The 20166-nt window shown below is 37.6% G+C and overlaps 1 protein-coding gene across 1 annotated transcript; it reads left to right on the plus strand.

The window, feature by feature from the left end:
- The first annotated feature begins 10730 nt into the window (after positions 1-10730).
- Positions 10731-20163, plus strand: LOC133635455 (vitellogenin-1-like). The gene is given in 32 exon segments (XM_062028673.1): positions 10731-10770; positions 12459-12655; positions 12730-12981; positions 13048-13209; positions 13296-13444; positions 13513-13663; positions 13739-13896; positions 13984-14149; positions 14242-14367; positions 14456-14674; positions 14928-15145; positions 15220-15317; positions 15388-15512; positions 15595-15696; positions 15785-16154; positions 16248-16341; positions 16418-16603; positions 16678-16819; positions 16897-17107; positions 17179-17543; positions 17618-17659; positions 17756-17827; positions 17914-18120; positions 18205-18347; positions 18412-18547; positions 18616-18739; positions 18824-19004; positions 19203-19297; positions 19382-19476; positions 19550-19715; positions 19788-19949; positions 20021-20163. Coding segments are annotated over 32 exon segments (5055 nt in total). The 3' UTR covers positions 20122-20163.
- The last annotated feature ends 3 nt before the right edge of the window (positions 20164-20166 follow it).

Below are 20166 nucleotides of genomic sequence, written 5' to 3' on the forward strand. Positions count from 1 at the left end.
GTGTTTACTTCATTAACGTTTTATATACACACTGCAAGTACTGTATATATATATATATATATATAATGTAGTAACAGACACCTTCATAACAATATGTAATATGTACAATATAAACACTGCAAGTATATATATATAATGTAGTAACAGACACCTTCATAACAATATGTAATATGTACAATATACACACTGCAAGTATAAATATAATGTAGTAACAGGCACCTTCAAAACAATATGTAATATGTACAATATACAAACTGCAAGTATAAATATAATGTAGTAACAGACACCTTCATAACAATATGTAATATGTACAATATACACACTGCAAGTATGTATACAGTATATAATGTAGTAACAGACACCTTCATAACAATATGTAATATGTACAATATACACACTGCAAGCATAAATATAATGTAGTAACAGACACCTTCATAACAATATGTAATATGTACAATATACACACTGCAAGTATAAATATAATGTAGTAACAGACACCTTCATAACAATATGTAATATGTACAATATACACACTGCAAGTATGTATACAGTATATAATGTAGTAACAGACACCTTCATTACAATATGTACAATATACACACTGCAAGTATATATATAATGTAGTAACAGACACCTTCATAACAATATGTAATATGTACAATATACACACTGCAAGTATGTATACAGTATATAATGTAGTAACAGACACCTTCATTACAATATGTACAATATACACACTGCAAGTATATATATATATATATATATATATATATATATATATATACATATATATATATATATATATATATATATATATATATATATATATATATATATATATATATATATATATATGTATAATGTAGTAACAGACACCTTCATAACAATATGTAATATGTACAATATACACACTGAAAGTATATATATATATAATGTAGTAACAGACACCTTCATAACAATATGTAATATGTACAATCTACACACTGAAAGTATATATATATATAATGTAGTAACAGCCACCTTCATAACAATATGTAATATGTACAATATACACACTGCAAGTATGTATATAATGTAGTAACAGACACCTTCATAACAATATGTAATATGTACAATATACACACTGCAAGTATGTATATATAATGTAGTAACAGACACCTTCATAACAATATGTAATATGTACAATATACACACTGCAAGTATGTATATATAATGTAGTAACAGACACCTTCATAACAATATGTAATATGTACAATATACACACTGCAAGTATGTATATATAATGTAGTAACAGACACCTTCATAACAATATGTAATATGTACAATATACACACTGCAAGTATGTATATAATGTAGTAACAGACACCTTCATAACAATATGTAATATGTACAATATACACACTGCAAGTATGTATATATAATGTAGTAACAGACACCTTCATTACAATATGTACAATATACACACTGCAAGTATGTATATATAATGTAGTAACAGACACCTTCATAACAATATGTAATATGTACAATATTTACCCTATTTTGGTCATTTAATCAAGTTCCGTTCCCGGCGCATTTATTTCTGTTTCCATAGCAACACACTTCCGACTTTTGGCAACAAATGTGTGTCCTACTTCTGGAAACAAAGGCGAGTGTGTCTTCTAATCATGGCAGACTTGGTAACAAACAACGAAGACGACTATTTTTGGGCAAACGAGGATTCGCAACCTTATCTTTTTGAAGCTGAATATACGGAGGATGAACTGTTGCTTCTAGAAGCCAGCACGAAGGAAGAGTGAGACGTCGGAGCAGACGGAAGCTGAGAGAGTAAGGTGAAAGTGACTCCAAGTTTTTTCTGACATACATGGAGTACTCACCTAAATAAACCGGAAAAAACATCCACGGCCACACTTTATATTGATCATGATACACGTCATGTGTTTATTACAAATACAGTACACACACTGTCTGGCTAGCTGTGTACAAACAAAACATGAAATAATACTTTACAGATACTGTAATATGATTAGTTCATGTTTTTCACACAGTACAGATTGGTGTACTATCACAGTGTTGTGCATTACAAACGTGTTTCTCCAATACTAAATTTATAGCTAGAATATAATACATGTACAATTATAATAATAATTTTATTGCTCTGCTGGTAGATTATGTTTCTTATTTTGACTAAAATTCTTAAAGTTTTTTCACCAAGTACCACCTCAGCAAAACCTTGGCTTTCCAAGTACCACCATAATGACAGTTGTGAAGTAGACCTAAGTATTCATTAAGTACTACCATAATGACAGTAATGTAGTAGACCTAAATATTCATCAAGTACCAACACAATGACAACATTAAAATAAAGTAGTGTAGTAGACCTAAGTATTCATTAAGTACCACCATAATGACAACATTAAATACAGTAGTGTAGTAGACCTAAGTATTCATTGAATACCATCATCATGACAACATTAAAATACAGTAGTGTAGTAAACCTAAGTATTCATTAAGTACCACCATAATGACAACATTAAATACAGTAGTGTAGTAGACCTAAGTATTCATTAAGTACCACCATAATGACATCATTAAATACAGTAGTGTAGTAGACATAGGTATTCATTAAGTACCACCATAATGACAACATTAAATACAGTAGTGTAGTAGACCTAAGTATTCATTGAATACCACCATAATGACAACATTAAAATACAGTTGTGTAGTAGACCTAAGTATTCATTAAGTACCACCAAAATGACAACAATAAAATACAGTAGCGTAGTAGACCTAAGTATTCATTAAGTACCACCAAAATGACAACAATAAAATACAGTAGTGTAGTAGACCTAAGTATTCATTAAGTACCACCATAATGACAACATTAAATACAGTAGTGTAGTAGACCTAAGTATTCATTAAGTACCACCATAATGACAACATTTAAAATACAGTAGTGTAGTAGACCTAAGTATTCATTAAGTACCACCATAATGACAACATTTAAAATACAGTAGTGTAGTAGACCTAAGTATTCATTAAGTACCACCATAATGACAACATTAAATACAGTAGTGTAGTAGACATAGGTATTCATTAAGTACCACCATAATGACAACATTAAATACAGTAGTGTAGTAGACCTAAGTATTCATTAAGTACCACCATAATGACAACATTAAATACAGTAGTGTAGTAGACCTAAGTATTCATTAAGTACCACCATAATGACAACATTAAATACAGTAGTGTAGTAGACATAGGTATTCATTAAGTACCACCATAATGACAACATTAAAATACAGTAGTGTAGTAGACCTAAGTATTCATTAAGTACCACCATAATGACAACATTAAATACAGTAGTGTAGTAGACCTAATTATTCATTAAATACCACCATAATGACAACATTAAATACAGTAGTGTAGTAGACCTAAGTATTCATTAAGTACCACCAAAATGACAACAATAAAATACAGTAGCGTAGTAGACCTAAGTATTCATTAAGTACCACCATGATGACAACATTAAATACAGTAGTGTAGTAGACATAGGTATTCATTAAGTACCACCATAATGACAACATTAAATACAGTAGTGTAGTAGACCTAAGTATTCATTAAGTACCACCATAATGACAACATTAAAATACAGTAGTGTAGTAGACCTAAGTATTCATTAAGTACCACCAAAATGACAACAATAAAATACAGTAGCGTAGTAGACCTAAGTATTCATTAAGTACCACCATGATGACAACATTAAAATACAGTAGTGTAGTAGACCTAAGTATTCATTAAGTACCACCATGATGACAACATTAAATACAGTAGTGTAGTAGACCTAAGTATTCATTGAATACCACCATAATGACAACATTAAAATACAGTAGTGTAGTAGACCTAAGTATTCATTAAGTACCACCAAAATGACAACATTAAAATACAGTAGCGTAGTAGACTTAAGTATTCATTAAGTACCACCATGATGACAACATTAAAATACAGTAGCGTAGTAGACTTAAGTATTCATTAAGTACCACCAAAATGACAACATTAAAATACAGTAGCGTAGTAGACTTAAGTATTCATTAAGTACCACCATGATGACAACATTAAAATACAGTAGTGTACTAGACCTAAGTATTCATTAAGTACCACCATAATGACATTAAAATACAGTAGTGTAGTAGACCTAAGTATTCATTAAGTACCACCATAATCACAACATTAAAATAAAGTAGTGTAGTAGACCTAAGTATTCATTAAGTACCACCATAATCACAACATTAAAATAAAGTAGTGTAGTAGACCTAAGTATTCATTAAATACCACCATAATGACATTAAAATACAGTAGTGTAGTAGACCTAAGTATTCATTAAGTACCACCATGATGACAACATTAAAATACAGTAGCGTACTAGACCTAAGTATTCATTAAGTACCACCATAATGACAACATTAAAATACAGTAGTGTAGTAGACCTAAGTATTCATTAAATACCACCATAATGACAACATTAAAATACAGTAGTATAGTAGACCTAAGTATTCATTAAGTACCACCATAATGACAACATTAAATACAGTAGTGTAGTAGACCTAAGTATTCATTAAGTACCACCATAATGACAACATTAAATACAGTAGTGTAGTAGACCTAAGTATTCATTGAATACCACCATAATGACAACATTAAAATACAGTAGTATAGTAGACCTAAGTATTCATTAAGTACCACCATAATGACAACATTAAAATACAGTAGTGTAGTAGACCTAAGTATTCATTAAGTACCACCATAATGACAACATTAAATACAGTAGTGTAGTAGACCTAAGTATTCATTGAATACCACCATAATGACAACATTAAAATACAGTAGTATAGTAGACCTAAGTATTCATTAAGTACCACCATGATGACAACATTAAAATACAGTAGCGTACTAGACCTAAGTATTCATTAAGTACCACCATAATGACAACATTAAAATACAGTAGTGTAGTAGACCTAAGTATTCATTAAGTACCACCATAATGACATTAAAATACAGTAGTGTAGTAGACCTAAGTATTCATTAAGTACCACCATAATCACAACATTAAAATAAAGTAGTGTAGTAGACCTAAGTATTCATTAAGTACCACCATAATCACAACATTAAAATACAGTAGTGTAGTAGACCTAAGTATTCATTAAGTACCACCATGATGACAACATTAAAATACAGTAGCGTACTAGACCTAAGTATTCATTAAGTACCACCATAATGACATTAAAATACAGTAGTGTAGTAGACCTAAGTATTCATTAAGTACCACCATAATCACAACATTAAAATAAAGTAGTGTAGTAGACCTAAGTATTCATTAAGTACCACCATAATCACAACATTAAAATAAAGTAGTGTAGTAGACCTAAGTATTCATTAAATACCACCATAATGACATTAAAATACAGTAGTGTAGTAGACCTAAGTATTCACTAAGTACCACCATAATGACATTAAAATACAGTAGTGTAGTAGACCTAAGTATTCATTAAGTACCACCATAATGACAACATTAAAATACAGTAGTGTAGTAGACCTAAGTATTCATTAAGTACCACCATAATGACATTAAAATACAGTAGTGTAGTAGACCTAAGTATTCATTAAGTACCACCATTGTGACATTAAAATACAGTAGTGTAGTAGACCTAAGTATTCATTAAGTACCACCATAATGACAACATTTAATACAGTAGTGTAGTAGACCTAAGTATTCATTAAGTACCACCATAATGACAACATTTAATACAGTAGTGTAGTAGACCTAAGTATTCATTAAATACCACCATAATGACATTAAAATACAGTAGTGTAGTAGACCTAAGTATTCATTAAATACCACCATAATCACAAAATTAAAATAAAGTAGTGTAGTAGACCTAATTATTCATTAAATACCACCATAATGACATTAAAATACAGTAGTGTAGTAGACCTAAGTATTCATTAAGTACCACCATAATGACAACATTAAAATACAGTAGTGTAGTAGACCTAAGTATTCATTAAGTACCACCATAATGACATTAAAATACAGTAGTGTAGTAGACCTAAGTATTCATTAAGTACCACCATAATGACAACATTAAAATACATTAGTGTAGTAGACCTAAGTATTCATTAAGTACCACCATAATGACATTAAAATACAGTAGTGTAGTAGACCTAAGTATTCATTAAGTACCACCAAAATGACAACATTAAAATACAGTAGTGTAGTAGACCTAAGTATTCATTAAGTACCACCATGATGACAACATTAAAATACAGTAGCGTAGTAGACCTAAGTATTCATTAAGTACCACCATGATGACAACATTAAAATACAGTAGCGTACTAGACCTAAGTATTCATTAAGTACCACCATAATGACAACATTAAAATACAGTAGTATAGTAGACCTAAGTATTCATTAAGTACCACCATAATGACAACATTAAATACAGTAGTGTAGTAGACCTAAGTATTCATTGAATACCACCATAATGACAACATTAAAATACAGTAGTGTAGTAGACCTAAGTATTCATTAAGTACCACCGTAATGACAACATTAAAATACAAACGTGTTTTGTGCTGACGTAGAAGCGAGCTCATCTCTTTCCGTAGTTAGCTTTTACGGCTAACAGCGTAGCATGGCGATGTGTAAGTAGGCTAGAAAAAGTGTTCCTCAGTGTTGACTCTTACAATAACAATGTTGCTACATGTTCATGTTCCAACTCAAGCTACTTCCACAGTCGTTTGTTTGCATAACTTCACAAGGCCCACATTTGTAAAAAACAAACATGCTTTCTGAGGTTCCTTGCTAGGTGTTAATGTTATTTTGTCTTTGGCTGCTCTCACCCAAGGTCAGCTGGAGTAGGCTCCGGCGTACCTCCGTGACCCCCAAAGGGGGACAAGCGCTAGAGAAAAGGGACGAAGGAACGACATTCCGCTCTGACCATGTGGTGGACTCTTCTGAGTTGGAAACACAGTCAAGCACACCTGCTAAAATGTCATGTGACCCCCCGCGGTCACCGTGACAACAGATAAAGTGAGCACACAGTCACTGTCATGGTGCCCTGTGGCATGACCTCTCCAATACTTTGCACCATGTAACCTCTCCTACACTTTCCATTGGGAGAAACATACTATACATCTTGGAATGCAAGTCATTTCTGTCCAGAATACAAACGACGATCATACCCTGGACACGTTCAAGTGCACTTGCAGAGATTACAAACAACAATCATACCCTGGACTCGTTCAAGTGCACTTGCAGAGAATACAAACAACAATCATACCCTGGACACGTTAAAGTGCACTTGCAGAGATTACAAACAACAATCATACCCTGGACACGTTAAAGTGCACTTGCAGAGATTACAAACAACAATCATACCCTGGACACGTTAAAGTGCACTTGCAGAGATTACAAACAACAATCATACCCTGGACATGTTAAAGTGCACTTGCAGAGATTACAAACAACAATCATACCCTGGACACGTTAAAGTGCACTTGCAGAGATTACAAACAACAATCATACCCTGGACACGTTAAAGTGCACTTGCAGAGATTACAAACAACAATCATACCCTAGACACGTTAAAGTGCACTTGTAGAGAATAAAAAAAACAACGATCATACCCTGGACACTTTAAAGTGCACTTGTAGAGAATACAAACAACGATCATACCCTGGACACTTTAAAGTGCACTTGCAGAGATTACAAACAAGAATCATACCCTGAACACGGTCAAGTGCACTTGCAGAGATTACAAACAACAATCATACCCTGGACACGTTAAGGTGCACTTATAGAGAATAAAAAAACAACAATCATACCCTGGACATGTTCAAGTGCACTTGTAGAGAATACAAACAACGATCATACCCTGGACACGTTCAAGTGCACTTGCAGAGAATACAAACAACGATCATATCCTGGATACATTCAAGTGCACTTGTAGAGAATACAAACAACAATCATACCCTGGACACGTTCAAGTGCACTTGCAGAGAATACAAACAACGATCATACCCTGGACACTTTAAAGTGCACTTGCAGAGATTACAAACAAGAATCATACCCTGAACACGGTCAAGTGCACTTGCAGAGATTACAAACAACAATCATACCCTGGACACGTTAAAGTGCACTTGTAGAGAATAAAAAAACAACGATCATACCCTGGACATGTTCAAGTGCACTTGTAGAGAATACAAACAACGATCATACCCTGGACACGTTCAAGTGCACTTGCAGGGAATACAAACAACGATCATATCCTGGATACATTCAAGTGCACTTGTAGAGAATACAAACAACAATCATACCCTGGACACGTTCAAGTGCACTTGCAGAGAATACAAACAACGATCATACACTAGACACTTTAAAGTGTACTTGCAGAGATTACAAACAAGAATCATACCCTGAACACGGTCAAGTGCACTTGCAGAGATTACAAACAACAATCATACCCTGGACACGTTAAAGTGCACTTGTAGAGAATAAAAAAACAACGATCATACCCTGGACATGTTCAAGTGCACTTGTAGAGAATACAAACAACGATCATACCCTGGACACGTTCAAGTGCACTTGCAGAGAATACAAACAACGATCATATCCTGGATACATTCAAGTGCACTTGTAGAGAATACAAACAACAATCATACCCTGGACACGTTCAAGTGCACTTGCAGAGAATACAAACAACGATCATATCCTGGATACATTCAAGTGCACTTGTAGAGAATACAAACAACAATCATACCCTGGACACGTTCAAGTGCACTTGCAGAGAATACAAACAACAATCATACCGTGGACACGTTCAAGTGCACTTGCAGAGAATACAAACAACAATCATACCCTGGACACGTTAAAGTGCACTTGTAGAGAATACAAACGACGATCTGTATTGAACACAAACAACGATCATACCTTGCACACGTTCAAGTGCACTTGCAGAGATTACAAACAACGATCATACTCTGGACATGTTCAAGTGCACTTGCAGAGATTACAAACAACGATCATACTTTGGACACGTTAAAGTGCACTTGTAGCCAAAGACTGAAGGAGGGAGCCAACCTTGCAAGTGGAAGACACAAAGTACGTGTCAAACTGCTCATTTGTAATAAAGTATGCCAGCAAAGCATCACGGTGTGGAAATAGTTGGACACGCTTAATAGACTGAACTTGGGAAATAACACATGTTTCAGTGCCAAATAACACATTTTATGTAACCAAGACTTTAAAAAAATATTGTGCTATGTGCTTTGTGCCAGTATGTTTGCAATGCAAGAGCAGTGCATTCATGACCATTGAATAATATCCCTTATGTATGATCAGTGACTGAGCAGGAAGGGGTTTGACATAAGTTCATATTGTTATAAATAATTAGGGCTGCAACCATCATCAATTATTTTGATTAATTTCCATTTAAAATCTGTTGCTAATCATTTAATGTAACTAATACAAATGTATAAAAATCCGTACAAAAGTATAAAAATCCATACAAAAGAAAGTAAAACAAGCTGAGTAGAAGGTAAAAGATTGTAAAAGAAAGTAAAAGCTAAATAAAAGGTAAAGGAGGGGTAAAGAAAGAAATATAGAAGGTTAAAAAAGGTAAATGGAAGGTTATAAAAGGTAAAAAAGGTTACAAAAGGAAAATTAGTTAAAAAGGTAAAAGAAGGTAAAAGTAGAAAATAAAAGGTACAATAAGGTAAATACAATGTAAAAGAAGGAAAACAGAAGGTAAAATACGCAAATAAAAGGTAAAATAATGTAAATAGAAGGTAAAAGTAGTAAATAAAAGGCAAAAGAAGGACTTTAGGATGTAAAATAAGTCAAATAGAAGGTAAATAAAAGGTAAAATAATGTAAATAGAAGGTAAAAGTAGTATATAAAAGACAAAAGGACTTTAGGATGTAAAATAAGTCAAATAGAAGGTAAATAAAAGGTAAACAAAGGTAAATAGAAGGTAAAATAAGTCAAATAGAAGTTAAATAAAAGGTAAACGAAGTTAAAACAAGTTAAATAGGAGGTAAATAAAAGGTAAAATTAGTTAAATAGGAGGTAAATGAAAGGTAAAAAAAGTTAAATAGAAGGTAAAAGATAAAAAAAGGGCTATAGAGGGTAAAATCAAAGTGTTTATTTAAACTATTTTCCCTCAAATACCTAATCAGGCTATTAAGTGTTTCCTCCACGTCCTCGATTAATTAAGCAAACTAATGGATATCTGCAGCCCTACGAATATTTTTGCTGTATAATTATAGTGTAATAATTGACTATTTTTAATACTGCATATTTGTAGATAGTGTTGTTTCTCTGTCTTGTCCCCACAATTCTTCTTTCCTTGCCCTCCTGAGCCAAACACTAAATATATATGATGTATAATATATGCCCTTCACTATTTCATTCTGTGTGTACTGAGAAAGGCTAGAAACACAAATGAAAATAGCATTTTGACATAATTTCTGACTCCAATAAAATCAAAAATGTAGTTTGATGATTTAAATCATGCAGCTTTTAACAGCACATGCAATATTGCAGGACTTCTGGGCCAACAACAAATATTGACATTTGATGCTTGACTTTGACTCGCTGGATTTGTCACCTTGTCAGCACAAAAGTTGCCTTTAAAAGGCTGCTGGTGGCGAGAGGCAGGTACAACCCATCAGCCATGAGGGTGGTCGTGCTTGCCCTGACTCTAGCCCTTGTGGGTGAGTGTCCTTTTTATTTAGGAGCATTTTCTTTTAATACTACATTTGACCTGTTTTGATTCTACAACACTGCTAACATTCCTTCATTGTGCATTTCTCTTTCAGCTGCGCAACATAACTTTGGTAAGTTCAACATTGACTTTTTCACATGCTGTCCTAGACATCTGTCTGTAAATGTCAGCTTTGATTCTTTTCCATCCAAAAACTGTGCTTCTCTGAAAAATACTTCATTTATTGGACAGCGATGATATAAATCATCCAAAAAAGGTCCACAAAACAGCTTTGTATTAATCAAGTTAAAAAACAAGAAGTTTATTGCTAGAATATAATATATATACCATTTACTAAAAGTATCATTTTATTGCTCTGCTGGTAGATTATGTATCTTATTTTGACTAACATATCTCCATACTTTAGTACAAATTACTTCAAAAAAGCTGATTGGTCTAAAACAATGGTTCTTAAAGTTTTTTCACCAAGTACCACCTCAGCAAAACCTTGGCTTTCCAAGTACCACCATAATGACAGTAGTGCAGTAGACCTAAGTATTCATTAAGTACCACCATAATGACAGTAGTGCAGTAGACCTAAGTATTCATTAAGTACCACCATAATGACAGTAGTGCAGTAGACCTAAGTATTCATTAAGTACCACCATAATGACAGTAGTGCAGTAGACCTAAGTATTCATTAAGTACCACCATAATGACAGTAGTGCAGTAGAACTAAGTATTCATTAAGTACCACCATAATGACAGTAGTGTAGTAGACCTAAGTATTCATTAAGTACCACCATAATGACAGTAGTGCAGTAGACCTAAGTATTCATTAAGTACCACCATAATGACAGTAGTGCAGTAGAACTAAGTATTCATTAAGTACCACCATAATGACAGTAGTGTAGTAGACCTAAGTATTCATTAAGTACCACCATAATGACAACATGAAAATAAAGTAGTGTAGTAGACCTAAGTATTCATTAAGTACCCTCATTATGACAACATTAAAATACAGTAGTGTAGTAGACCTAAGTATTCATTAAGTACCCTCATTATGACAACATTAAAATACAGTAGTGTAGTAGACCTAAGTATTCATTAAGTACCACCATAATGACAACATTAAAATGCAGTAGTGTAGTAGACCTAAGTATTCATCAAGTACCACCATAATTACAACATTAAAATACAGTAGTGCAGAAGACCTAAGTATTCCTTAAATACCACCATAATGACAACATTAAAATACAGTAGTGTAGTAGACCCAAGTATTCGTTAAATACCACCATAATGACAACATTAAAATACAGAAGCGTAGTAGGCCTAAGTATTCATTAAAACAAGGCAGAGGTATTATTGGACAAGTATATTTAACATATTTTGTTCACTGTAACATTACAGTTTGAATATATGAAAATAAAACGTTGGACTTTAATGAAGTGATTCTTTGGCGTACCACAAGATGGAGCCTGTATACCACTCGTGTGTACCACCACAGTTTGAGAATCACTGGTCTAAAAGTAAGAACAAATCTATTGAGAGGGAAAAATAAGTATTTTCCAGTTCAGATGTTATAATTTTGATTGGATGGCAAGTTTTGTACGGACCACTGAATATTTTAGAGTTGTTACTTTGTCTGACACAACATAAAATAAAAAGGCTTAGTAAGACTTTGACTGTAAGTATAAGTGCTGGTATCTGTCAATGTGCCAATCAACACTTTGACTTTTCTAGCCCCTGACTTTGCTCTGGGTAAGACATATGTCTACAAATATGAGACACTGCTCCTGGGCGGTCTACCAGAGGAAGGACTGGCAAGAGCTGGACTAAAAGTCAGAAGCAAAGTTTTCATCAGCGCCATAGAACAGAACCTGTTGATGGTCAAGGTGAACATCAGTATGATATTCAAACACTCAATGAAAAAAGTACTTGAATTTACGGTGCCATCTCAACACTGCAGCTTGTGGAACCAGAGCTGTTCGAGTACAGCGGTGTTTGGCCAAAGGATGCTTTTATCCCGACCCCTAAGCTGACAGCAGCCCTGGCCCCTCAGCTCATGATCCCCATCAAGTTTGAGTACACCAACGGCGTCGTCGGAAAAATGTTTGCGCCCGAGGGAGTCTCCGTGATGGTGTTGAACATCTACAGAGGTGTGCTGAACGTTCTGCAGCTCAACATCAAGAAGACGCAGAATGTCTACGAGATGCAAGAGGTTAGTCAAAGACCGTCCTGTGTTGTCCAATCATAACAGATTCTTGAAGCGCTCATTTCTCACAAGGACGGAGCTCAGGGTGTGTGCAAGACTCTCTATGCCATCACCGAAGATGAGAAGGCTGAACGTATCCATCTGACCAAGACCAGAGATCTGACCCACTGTCAGGAAAGGATCATGAAGGATATCGGGTTGTCCTACACTGAGACGTGTGCCAAGTGTCAGCGGGTAAATCAGTCTTTGCCTCGACTATGCCAGTGTAAGTCAAAGCTGATGTAGAGTGATAAACCTGACTTGTGTGTTGGTCGTGTAAGGATTCCAAGAACCTGAAAGGAGCGACGGCATACAACTACGTTCTGAAGTCGGTTCCCAGTGGTGTGATGATCTTGGAGGCATCTGTCAATGAAGTCATTCAGTTCTCACCTTTCCACGAGAAAAATGGAGCTGCTCAGATGGAGACCCAGTATGTGACATCTGGGATAAAGTTCTAAAGAACACAGAGGATTTATATTTTAATGTAATTTTTCCTAGGCAAAAATTGGTTTTCCTGGAGGTCCAGAAAGTTCCCATCGTACCGGTTAAAGCAGAGTACCTCCACCGTGGATCCCTCAAGTACCAGTTCTCCACCGAGCTGCTGCAAACACCCATTCAGCTTGTGAGGCTCACCAACGTCCAGGCCCAGGTATCCTCATTTCACCAAATCTAGATTGAGAAATGCCGACATATGACACTGATCACTTTCTTTATGTCGATGTAGATTGTAGAGATTTTAAACCACATGGTCGACCACAACAAGGACAGAGCCCAAGAGGATGCCCCACTCAAGTATTTGGAGCTCATTCAACTTCTTCGCATGGCCAAATATGAAGATCTGCAAAGGCTTTGGAACCAGCATAAGACGAAAGAAACACACAGGTGACTTTTTTTTTCCAATTAGCATTTTATCAAAACAGCATTCAGTCCGATAAATGGTCAGATAAAGATAACATCCTTATTTCCCAGACGTTGGCTGTTGGATGCCATTCCTTATATTGGAACTCATGTTGCTCTGAGATTCATAACGGAAAAGTTGGAGGCTAACGAGATGACGGTCGCCGAAGTCGCTCAGGCTTTGATTGCATCGGTTCACATGGTGACAGCAGACACTGAGGCCATTAAGATAATTAACGTGAGTCCAAGTCTTTTAATGCTTCAGAAAATGTTCTTGTTTTTTAACTTACTAGGGACGTATGAAACATTTCACCATCTTGTCTTTTACAGATCCTGTTTGAGAAGAACAAAGTACAGGAGAGCCCACTTCTGCGCGAGCTTGTCAGCCTTGCCTACGGTACCATGGTTTACAAACATTGTATTGACAAGCCGGTCTGTCCTGTCGAGCTGATCAAGGTGAAATGATCTTAGTCCTTTGTTTTCTTTTATAGCTAATTCTATTTTTGAATGAATAATAATTCTATGCTGTTCCTCTCGCCAACAGCCCGTCCACGAATATCTTCGAAAAGATTTGGCTAAGGCCAATCCACAGGAGATTATTTACACTTTGAAGGTGTTGGGCAATGCTGGCCATCCTATGAGCCTGAAGCCGATCACTAAGATCCTGCCCATACATGGCACAGCAGCGGCAAGCCTGCCCGTGAGTGTTCACGCTGAGGCGATCATGGCCTTGAGGAACATTGCCAAGAAGGAACCAAGAATGGTAAATTCCCAATTCTTTGCATAAAGTGATACTTGTTTGGAAGATAGAACATACTGTATGTTTCACGAGATTTGTTGCAAATTAGCCACAAAAGACCAAAGGATTGTTCAAGTCTTACACAAAATTCTGTCTTCTTGTGGCAGTTTTAAGTCTGAGCTTGTGTGCACATTTAGAGGCGTGCCTGTACAACTTTAAAAGTATTGTTCTCAAATGCAAAAACTACACAATGTGCTTGTTGTCTCACCGACATTAGGTCCAGGACCTGGTTCTTCAGCTGTATATGGACAAGGCTCTTCACCCTGAGCTCCGTATGCTGGCCTGCATTGTGCTCTTCGAGACACGGCCGCCGGTTGGTCTGGTGACAAACCTTGCCAACATTTTGAGGACGGAGGAGGACATGCAGGTGGCTAGCTTCACCTACTCTCACATGAAGTCCCTGACGAGAAGCACTTCCCCAAACCATGCTTCCATGTAAGGGCCCTCTCACACACATCCAAAAAGGAGTTTTTTTGCACAAACACATGTTAGCATGACTGTCATTACAGTGCCGCCGCTTGCAACATCGCAGTCAAACTCTTGAGCAGGAAGCTGGAAAGACTGAGCCTCCGTTTCAGCAGAGCCATTCAGATGGACATCTATAGCAGTAGGCTATTTATTATACACACCCTGCCCATTTTTCTGTAGCGTTAACTACAACAACTGTATTTTCCCAGATCCCCTGATGCTTGGGGCTGCCGCCACTACTTTCTACATCAACGATGCTGCCTCCATTTTGCCTAGAAGCATCATGGCTAAGACCAGTGCCTACATTGCTGGAGCTGCTGCTGATGTCCTAGAGGTGCAAGGAACATTCAAAAACCTTCCTCGCTTTGAATTCCTATAGTATCAAATAATTTTGACATAAATGATCATTTTTCTAGGTCGGAGTGAGAACTGAGGGACTCCAGGAGACTCTGCTGAAAAGTCACGCATTAACTGATAACGTGGACAGGCTCACAAAGATGAAGCGCGTCATTAAGGCTGTAAAAAAACTATAAATTCCAGTAAAAAATAGATAACGTACAATGTAAGGCTGTTCGAAGTTAAATGGTATTTTGATTATTTTCACAGCTGTCTGAGTGGAGGTCCATGCCCAACACCAAGCCTCTGGCCTCCTTTTACGTCAGGTTCTTCGGGCAAGAAATTGCTTTCATTGACTTTGACCAGACTTTGATGAAGGAGGTCATTAAAATTATTAATTGTCTGCTAAATTAATTTCCAAGTATATTTAAGATTTGGTTTGCACCCACACAGCTGGAAAAATGGCCCTCTATTGAGGAGCTTAGTAGGAGTGCCCTCAAGTCCCTGATGTCTGGAGCTTCCTTCTTTGTTTCTAAACCAATGTTGGCAACTGAAGTGCGCCGCATCATGCCAACGGCTGCTGGATTCCCCATGGAGCTTGGTCTCTACACTTCTGCTGTGGTCGCTGCAAATGTTAATTGTGAGTATTGCCTCTGAAACATGTTCAACATGTAATTTTTCTGGGCACATGTCTAGCAGTGACATATCCTAAAAAGTCAATACTTTTTGTTAGTGACAGTCACCGCAACACCACCTCTGTCAGAACCCATTCAGTTCAGACAACTTCTGAAAGGCAACATGGTGCTCAACACTGAGATCAAACCAAGGTGTGTACAAATCTGACACGGATATCAATTATAATCCTTATAATCTGAAAACTTGAACCACACATTCTTCCTCTAGCATCGCTATGAGTACCTTTGCCGTGATTGGAGTGAACACCCCCATCCTCCAGGCTTCCCTGGTCTCAAGACTTAAGCTCAACTCTATTGTACCAGCCAAGATTTCAGCAAGGCTCGACATTGCAGAGGGACACTTTAAGATTGCGGCTCTACCAGTTTCTGTACCTGAAGATGTTGCTGTTGTTGAGTAAGTCTTTACTCTTCACAGTATTTTGTACCAATCCTTTTGAAAGAGCAAACATAACCAAGACCCACTTTTAGCATTCAGTATTATGCTGTGGTGAGAAACATTGAGGAACATGGAGCTGAAAAGATCACTCCCCTCATACCTGCCAACACCTTTATGCCAAATTCAAAGGAGATCCTCACCTCGCGGGTCATTTCCTCTGAGTCTGTTAGTTCGGTGAGTTTTGTTGTGCATGCAGCAAAATATCAATAATAAAAAGATAAAATGTCACGCATGTGTTTTTCTTTAAATAGTCCCAATCTTCAGAACTCCTTCCACGTGGTACAGAGAAAGATACTAAGCCAATCCAGCGCAAAGCACTTGATAAGAAGTACTGTGTCAAAGCTCATGGCGTTGGACTGAAAGGATGTTTCAAGGTCTTCTCTGAAAATGCTGCGTTCATCACAGACAACTTGCTGTACAGAATGGCAGGAAGGCTTTTAGTCTCTTTATCTGTGAAAAGGAGTAAGTGTTAGCGTGGATCCACGTTTCAGGCACACGGCATAAACCGATCAATAATTTAATGTTTCTTTCAGTTGACGGAGAAGCCGTGGAAAGACTGGAGATGATGGTTCAGATTGGACCTAAGGCTGCAGAGAAGCTTATCAAGCATATCAATCTGAGTGAAGACGAAATCGAAGGAAGGCCAGTCCTGATGAAGCTCAAGAGACTTCTCAACAGCAACTCCTCTAGCTCCTCCTCATCATCATCTTCCTCCTCATCCTCTGCGACCTCTTCTTCAAGTTCCAGCTCAAAACTTCAGTCATCATCTTCGGTCAGCAGCAAGCGTAGTTCTTCGAGATCTGTCAGCAGAACTTCCAAAAGCAGCTCTGGATCTAGTTTGTCCTCCCTCTTCAGTGCCAGCTCTAGGTCTTCCAGGTCCAGTCGAAAAGTATCAAAGGTAAGCATCCCAAATCAGCCTTTTTCAAACAGTTGGGTTTCGGAATCTCACAAAAACATTTATCAACTTGACAGCGAGTGATTGACAGCCGCACCTTCCAGAAGAACCACAAGAAGGTATATGAAGATGGTGCTTGGACACAATGACAAAGTTTTGACATTTTTGGGGTGTCTAATTTTGTTTACTCAAACTTCCATGTTACATTGTTGCAGTCTCTTGCTACCTCAAAATCAAAATCTAGAAGCAGAAGCAGCGCCTCAAGCTATGAAGCCATCTACAAGCAGGTAAAATGTTCTGTCTTTTTGAAAAATAGCAATCACACCACTAATCTGTTTTTAAAATAGCCCACTAAACATTTTTACTCCGGTAGACTAAATTCCTGGGCAAGGAAATTGCTCCCATCTTCGCCGTCATCTTCCAAGCTGTGAGAGCCGATGGAAAGCTCCAGGGATACCAAATTGCTGGCTACGCAGACATGCCTACTGCCAGACTTCAGATCATCCTGGCCAACCTGGCTGCTGATAACAACTGGATTCTCAGTCTGGATGGCATCTTGCTAAGCAAGCACAAAGCCACAGTGAGAGAACTTGTTGTCCGGCATCCACACCTTTAATTTAGTGCCGGTATCGATTGCTACATGTCATCTTTTGTGTCTCCGAAGGCTAAAGTAGCTTGGGGAGAAAAGGGCAGGCAGTACGAGATGATGTTAACCGCTGAGACTGGTCTTCTTGGCCAGAGCCCGGCCGGTCGCCTAAGAATGGCTTGGAAAGAACTGCCATCTTACTTCAGGCGCTATTCAAAGATGTATGCAATCTCTTGCACTACTGACACAATGAGTATTATATTATAGAAGAATCTTCTCTCACAGGGCTTATCGGTACATTCCTGATTACGTGCTGGACCGCGTCATTCAAGGGAAGGACAATAACAGCCTTAATCAGCTGTCAGTCACAGTGGCTGCAACATCTGAAAGGACCTTGGATTTGATTTTGAAGACACCCACAGTACGAAACAACCCCAAATCAATTTTTTCAAGACATGGTTCCTTATCCTTTCACTCTTCTCTTTACAGCGCAGCATCTATAAGCTGGCTTTGCGTCTCCCTATCGCTCTGCCACTGGATGAGTTCACAGGTCTGACACCCTTTGACGACCTGGCCGATAAAGTCCATTACTTGATCTCCAAGGCCGGCGCAGGTAGCGTGCAGCTCGTCAGAAAAGTGCCGGTGGCATACAGCACTTTCTTCATGTTCCAAGACGTTCCTTTCTTGTCCTTTTCAGCTGAATGTAGCTACAGCAGAAACATCCTGACCACCTTCAACAACAGGAAATACACCAACGAGATGCCGCTGTCTTGCTACCAGGTTATGGCTCAAGACTGCACACACGAGAGGAAGTTCATGGTGTTGCTGAAGAAGGACGCCTCCGACCACCATCACATCAACGTAAAAATTGCTGACCTGTAAGTTGAAAGCCTGACACTACGGATTTAGCCAAATGCTAATCCATCGATCCTATATGAAAATATATTTTGTTTATTTCAACTATTTTGCCTAAAATACACAGAGGCTATAAAGTGTGGCTTATCCGATTAATCAAAGAAACAAATCGAGATTACTAGAATGATCGATAAATGTACATTTTTAATTTACACTCCTAGCGATATCGACCTGTTCCTGAGGAAGGATAATATTATCCTGGAGGTAAACGGAAAGGATTTGCCCATCTCCAGCCTGCCATACCAACACCCAACAGGTGAGGCAGCATTATCACTTTTAAAATCTGCACTTGCAATTCATTCGCTAATGCCCTGCATTAAATGTGAAATGTTTTTTCTAGCTAAAATCGAGATCAGACAAAACGAAGAAGGCATTTCTGTCTTTGCCCCAAGACTGGGACTTCAAGAAGTCTACTTTGACAGCAAAATCTGTAAAGTAAGTAGAACTTGCGTGCCAACTTTCAGCAATGGAACATGCGGCTGATTGGTTGAATCCATTTCGCATGCAGGTTAAAGTTGTGGACTGGATGAGGGGACAGATGTGTGGACTCTGTGGAATGTCTGACGGGCAGACCAGGAAGGAATTCAGGACATCTACCGGACGGGTGACCAAGAACGCAGTCAGCTATGCTCATTCCTGGGTTCTTCCCGCTGAGAGCTGCCGAGACAACACAGGTTAGACATGACAAATAACATTTTCAGAAACCTCAACAGGAAATGACACCTACATGTTTCTTCCCGGCCCAGAATGCCGCATGAAGCTGGAGTCTGTGCAGCTGGAGAAGCCGATGAACGTACACGGCCGGGAGTCAAAATGTTTCTCCGTTGAGCCCGTTCTGCGCTGCCTGCCCGGCTGCTACCCTGTCAAGACCACCGCCCTCACTGTCGGCTTCCACTGCATTGCCGCTGGTGAGTGCATGACAACGGCTGCAGCCGTCAAGAATGAAAAGCGGTCCTCATCATCGCTCTGCTCTTTTCAGACGCTGCTACGATTCGCCAAGATTTCTACAACTACAGCACGGACATCAGGGAATCGACGCAGGCCCACCTTGCTTGCAGCTGCACTGCTCAGTGTGCATAAGAATATATACTTCTGTCAATTTGTCTCTAGCTTTGGAATGCCAAT

Source organism: Entelurus aequoreus, linkage group LG19 (assembly GCF_033978785.1).
Source record: "Entelurus aequoreus isolate RoL-2023_Sb linkage group LG19, RoL_Eaeq_v1.1, whole genome shotgun sequence".
NCBI lineage: Eukaryota > Metazoa > Chordata > Actinopteri > Syngnathiformes > Syngnathidae > Entelurus > Entelurus aequoreus.